Genomic DNA, 5,188 nt, shown 5'->3' with positions numbered 1-5,188 from the left:
TTTAGAAACAACAGAAAGTGTAGAAATAAAAGAAGTTTTGGAGGATTTGAAAAATTATATTAAAGAAAAAGACAAACAGATAAAAGATTTTATATACAATAATCAAAGCAAAAAAGAATATTATAAACTAAAACAAGATTGAAAAACTATAAAAATGAAATCAGAATTAGTAATAGTAGAAATGCTCAATACTTTTGATTATAAAGTACCACCAACCAAATCTATACAAATCATAAATTTATTCGAAGCAAAATATGCAAAGTTAATAATTTTGAAAAAGAAATTACATTTAAAAAATTGGTATCAGAGTCAAGTTAACGATTAAGGGTAACACTTTTTCTTTAAACAACACTTTTAATGACACGCTTTTTCAACCACAAAAAGACAAAAATCTGTATATATCCATCCGTACACTAGATGGACCCTTTATAAAATTATTAAAGTTCGTTATTACAGTGGACGGCCTTGTTTCAAAGTCCAAAAAAATGTGTTCTAAAACTTATGGATAAAATTATTTGTTTTGAAAAATAAATATATTTTTTAATTTATTTCGAACAAGATTTATCTTGAATTTTTGTTTTTCGCGGACCAAAGGATTGGCTGGGTGAGAAAAAGCGGGGTTTGCATACGATCTTCAATAACCGAAACCCTAGCCTACGTCTGCCTTCTATCTCCCGGCCTTCTACATAACAAACAAATAAATCCTTTCTTCTCTGTGTTCATATTGTTGATGATGGAGTCGGCGGAAACAGGAGAATGCCTGTGGATGGTGACAAACGACTACATCTTTGGCATCCGCGTTGAGAAGTTAGAAAAATTGGGGAAGAATGAGGATAGGGATTGGAAATCCCATCTTGAGCAGGCTCCGTTTGATTTCTGTTTGAATCTTCCAGAGTCCAGCATGCCGGATCACTTTATCTTCGACTCGAAACTTTTCTTAGTCGGTAAGCAAACCGAGTCTGGCACCAAGATCTACCAAATCTCCTATGTCGGTGGCAACACGTTGGGCATATCTGAGGCAGTAGAGACGGGCGCAATCCCTCCGCTACCGACCGAAGACTTCCTTTTCCTTGCAAACATTAAAGATGAGGTTTACTTGTTGGAGCTTGGTGCGGTACCACTGTTAGGAAGAAAGACGAGGTTATGGGTTTTATGTCCCAATCCCCGTCCCCCGAACTGGCATTCCGCGCCCGATCCTCCAACCGAAGTCAACTCTGATTATTGTAATTTTCCTCTTTGTTTTGTGCTAAATGATAAATTCTTTTTGCATCGCCTGTCCGCACCAGGAATTGCATATCTCTACGATCCCCAACCTAAAGCATGGATTAAACTGGAGCGCACATCTTTTGATCCTGGTTATGCTCTTTTCCTGCGTGTGCCGTCCCTTGGGGATGTAGGCGATGGCAGTGTGGTGCTGACATGGAAAGTGAAGGGTCTTATACGTGGTGTGAAATATGACATACAGGCTTTGCTGGTGGATAATAACGATTATTGCATTCTTCGCCATCAAGACATTGATGAGTTGTGTGAGGCGATCCAACCATCCTTCTTTGATGATTTTTCCTCCGATCTCAACTTGGTTGACCTTGGCAACAACAAAGTATGTGTTACCATCTCTGGTCTCGCAGAAGGCATTCCATCCGTTTGCATTTTAGTAGTTGAATTAGGGTTGGTACAAGAGGAGCAGCAGCAAAGGTTCTTATCTGTGCGTGTACTCGTGAATCGAGTCTTCGATACGAGGCCTTATTTCTTAGATGGCCGCGTTGTTCAAGTGCTCGACACCTCCTTTCTTTTCTCCCTCAGAAAGGGAATGCCTCGCAAACATCCATATTCCCAAGGTATAATGTTGCTTTTGTCAGCATGCTTCTTGTTATTCTGAAAGAGTTACCATTAAATTATATCCATCAAAAACATTGTTAGGGATTTGGTGAATAAATTTTCTTTATTTTTTAAAAGACTTGTTATTCTTAAGACTTGAGAACAAAATTACGTTACAGATTGCATCTCTTCAAGGAAAGAGCCCAAGCTAGCTGGTGGGACGAATCCAAGCAACCCAACAACAGCATTCGAACAAGAATGACTAACTTCAACCTGTTCATGTATGCTTTGTTTTATTGTTGTTCCCTCTGCTATGATTACTTGTTTTTCATTGGCGATCAGATTTTGAATACTGATGTGTTTATTCGGCTATTAAATAAAGTTAGACATGTTAGTAGGATTTCAATGTTCATATATCATTTTGAACTTTTTTAGGTTATAATCTTTTTCATTCACAAAATTGAGAAAATATCAAGTTTTAGTCAAAGAGAATAGATGAATCAATAAAAGCATATGAGTCAAGAGGAATAAGTGATGTATCTATTTAACTCGTGGCTTATTTCTCTTGCTCTTTCTTTCACTCTTCTTTCTTTTTGATATTTTAATAATTTACTTTTCTGAATTTTATATTTTTACTTTTTTTTAAGTTAAGAATTTTCACATAAGGTGTTTGGAATTTGAGATAGATTTTACCTTTGTTGATGTCTTGATCTTTTCTTAATTTTATTGTGGCATTTATAAAATGATATATGATCGTTTCTGTATAATTTTTAAATTTCATAAATTATTGGTACCATGTTGATTATAATTTATATAGCCTTTATTGATAGAGAAAAATATACAATTCCAAATTTCCAACGCAGTTGACACTTTTGCTCTTTTTAAGCCTTTGATAGTCTTTTTCTTTGTAAAAACTTTGAGCTTTTTTTTCCTTGGTTTTAGAATTTCTTTTGGTTAAATTGCTATTAGTTATTGAATCATTATTTCAAAGCCAAGGTTACAGTAGGGGCCTGTTGACACTTAAAGGGTGAATGCTAAGATATGGTAGGGTCTTGTGGGGAAGGAGATGTTGATGTTGTCTAATTATCTTAGAATTCATTTAGTTTATTCAACAAATTATGCTCTTTTTCATTTGTTTTTTGGTGATTTGTTTCTCTGGCTTATTTAATTATATATGTTATGAGATTTATTGTTTGTGTTATTTCTAAATCTAGATGAATGAATGATAGTTAACGGAGATCACATCAAAATTTGAATTTGAGAGAGGAGGTTATTTTTGGTCTGCAGATTAAGTGTTATATGAAGCAGTTGTTGTCGATTCTCGGACATTGTCATTCTAGGGGTGTGATGTAACAAATAAGGTAAGGTAATTAAAAAAATATTCGAACAAAAAGCTATTCTTTATATACTCTTAAAAAAAATATTCCTTAAATTTTATAAATTCTTTCGGATAAAATAAATCATGCATTGAAGAGAAACTAAGTCTAAAACCATACAAAATGATTTGTATATATATTGATATATTATATTACTATATAAAAAATATTTTGAGTACTCTGATGTTTTAAACGTTTTAATAATTTTAATTATTGATTTTAATTATATATTATATATATTATAGTTGAGATTAATAATTAAAATTACTATAATACTTGAAATACTTTTTATGATATATAATAAAATGATTATCAAAAAGAAGAAAGAAACACAAAACTAAGAATATATTGAATTGGGACGTGAATAATGTATAAAAAAGGAATAAAATAAACAATATAAATTTATTATATAATAGTGATGATATTATAGAATAATGATAACAATATATTTTATATAGTATATAGGATAACATGATGATTAAATAAAAAGATACAGATTGAATTGAAATGATACATGCGAAGAAATTGTTGTAAGAGTGTCGCGGTTTCTTCTTTAATCGCTGTAGGATATAGCGGTTGCATGCTTTTCAATATAAACTGCTGTACTCTCTTAACGGTTTACGGTTTACGTGCAATCCTTAATCCGTCATATCACTTCCGCGTTTCTATAGAATTATAAAAGTTGTGTTTTCATTATTCATATGTTGTATTATAGTAATATTGTTTTTTAAATAATTTATTTCGGTAACTTGTCTTATTTTTTTACATTAATTGGTTGAATAATTATATAAAAGAACGAACGAGATTGTACCCAAAAATAAATTCTCTGGGCCATGTAAAACCCTTCCCTTAAGAGTCCAATAAAAATATCAAGATTCTTTGACCAAAATAAAGAAAGCCAAAAAAAAGTGATAAAATTAGTAAAATGAGAGGTTATTATACTTGAATATGTAGAAAAAAAAAATAAAATGATAAGATAAGTGATTAATAATCACTAAATTTGTAATTTTTATCATATATACATTTTATTATTTTAATTTAAGAGTGATTAATCTCTTATTTTATTACTTTATTAACTCTCATAATTTAAAAGATCTTTAGCTAGTATACTTATATGTTTAGGGTGCAACTAAATTTTTACTATTCGAATGATATTATTGAATAAAATTGCTAAATATTAGTGAATATTCACATAAAATTATAGATAAAAATCACTAAATAATCAGACATATTTTATTAAATCACTTAACATAATAAGTGTAAATATTACACGTGTTATATTTATGTGAAAACATTTTATGTCAATTACTCTCATAAATCTAATACTATCTAATCTAATACTATTCTTCTAATAGAGAGTTTTAAATTAGTGAAATTTCACCGTGTCGATCCTTTTAGCTATGAAAATACTGTTCATGGTATGTGACGTGTTCCCCGATATCTCGGCCTTAGAGTTAGCACCAGCTAGGCAACATATGCTCGCCCCAAGAGATCAGCCCGGAATAACCGAATTAACACTCCCCTGCTAAGTCATCAGCTTGATTAGCGATATCTTCGGCCACGCCCATTATCTTCGGCCTCTTATGCATAACAACAGAATCCACTCCTTAAGCAAGATCACACCTCTGGTCAAAGATACTAACAACGGCCTTTACCAGATACATCGAAACAGACCGCATCTCTACACAGAACGCACTTATAAGAACCAACCAACGCAACCCACAAGGACAGGTCACAAAAACTTCACTCCAGTTTTAATCACTCCTCATCTCTTAATTCACACACTTACTTGAGCGTCGGAGTCCTTTTTGCAGGTGCTCCCGCCGCCGTGTTTCAAGGTACCGAGGTCATCCACAACGCTGTTCCCTAGCGACTTATAGCTCGGACCAGGAACCTTGCAGTCACTCTAGACCACGCATACCTCGGTTCATCTAGGACGGAACATTTGGCACCCACCGTGGGGCCGAATAATTAACCCCACTTTTTTCTTTTTA

At 32.9% G+C, this 5,188-nt stretch overlaps 1 protein-coding gene across 2 annotated transcripts; it reads left to right on the top strand.

The window, feature by feature from the left end:
• Positions 1-457: 457 nt before the first annotated feature.
• On the top strand, positions 458-3,651 carry LOC112707682 (uncharacterized). 2 transcript variants are annotated; one of them, XM_025759560.3, is made up of 3 exons: positions 458-1,838; positions 1,998-2,099; positions 3,106-3,651. In XM_025759560.3, the coding sequence occupies exons 1-2, from the start codon at positions 731-733 to the stop codon at positions 2,078-2,080; spliced, it is 1,191 nt and encodes a 396-aa protein (XP_025615345.1). In that variant the 5' UTR covers positions 458-730; the 3' UTR covers positions 2,081-2,099; positions 3,106-3,651. The 2 variants fall into 2 exon arrangements, with proteins under 2 accessions (XP_025615345.1, XP_025615346.1); XM_025759561.3 differs by lacking the exon at positions 3,106-3,651 and having other exon boundaries at positions 1,998-2,218.
• Positions 3,652-5,188: the final 1,537 nt, after the last annotated feature.

The sequence above is a fragment of the Arachis hypogaea genome, chromosome 8 (assembly GCF_003086295.3).
Source record: "Arachis hypogaea cultivar Tifrunner chromosome 8, arahy.Tifrunner.gnm2.J5K5, whole genome shotgun sequence".
Taxonomy (NCBI): domain Eukaryota; kingdom Viridiplantae; phylum Streptophyta; class Magnoliopsida; order Fabales; family Fabaceae; genus Arachis; species Arachis hypogaea.
Note: the sequence above shows the minus strand (reverse complement) of the source record. Positions and strands in the feature narration are given on the sequence as shown.

What these genes read in the sequence shown, in the direction of transcription:
- LOC112707682 (XM_025759560.3), top strand. Translation starts at nt 731, where the DNA reads ATGATGGAGTCGGCGGAAACAGGAGAATGCCTGTGGATGGTGACAAAC. An exon ending in CAAACATCCATATTCCCAAG is followed by an intron (nt 1,839 to 1,997) that starts GTATAATGTTGC and finishes ATTACGTTACAG; the next exon opens with ATTGCATCTCTTCAAGGAAA.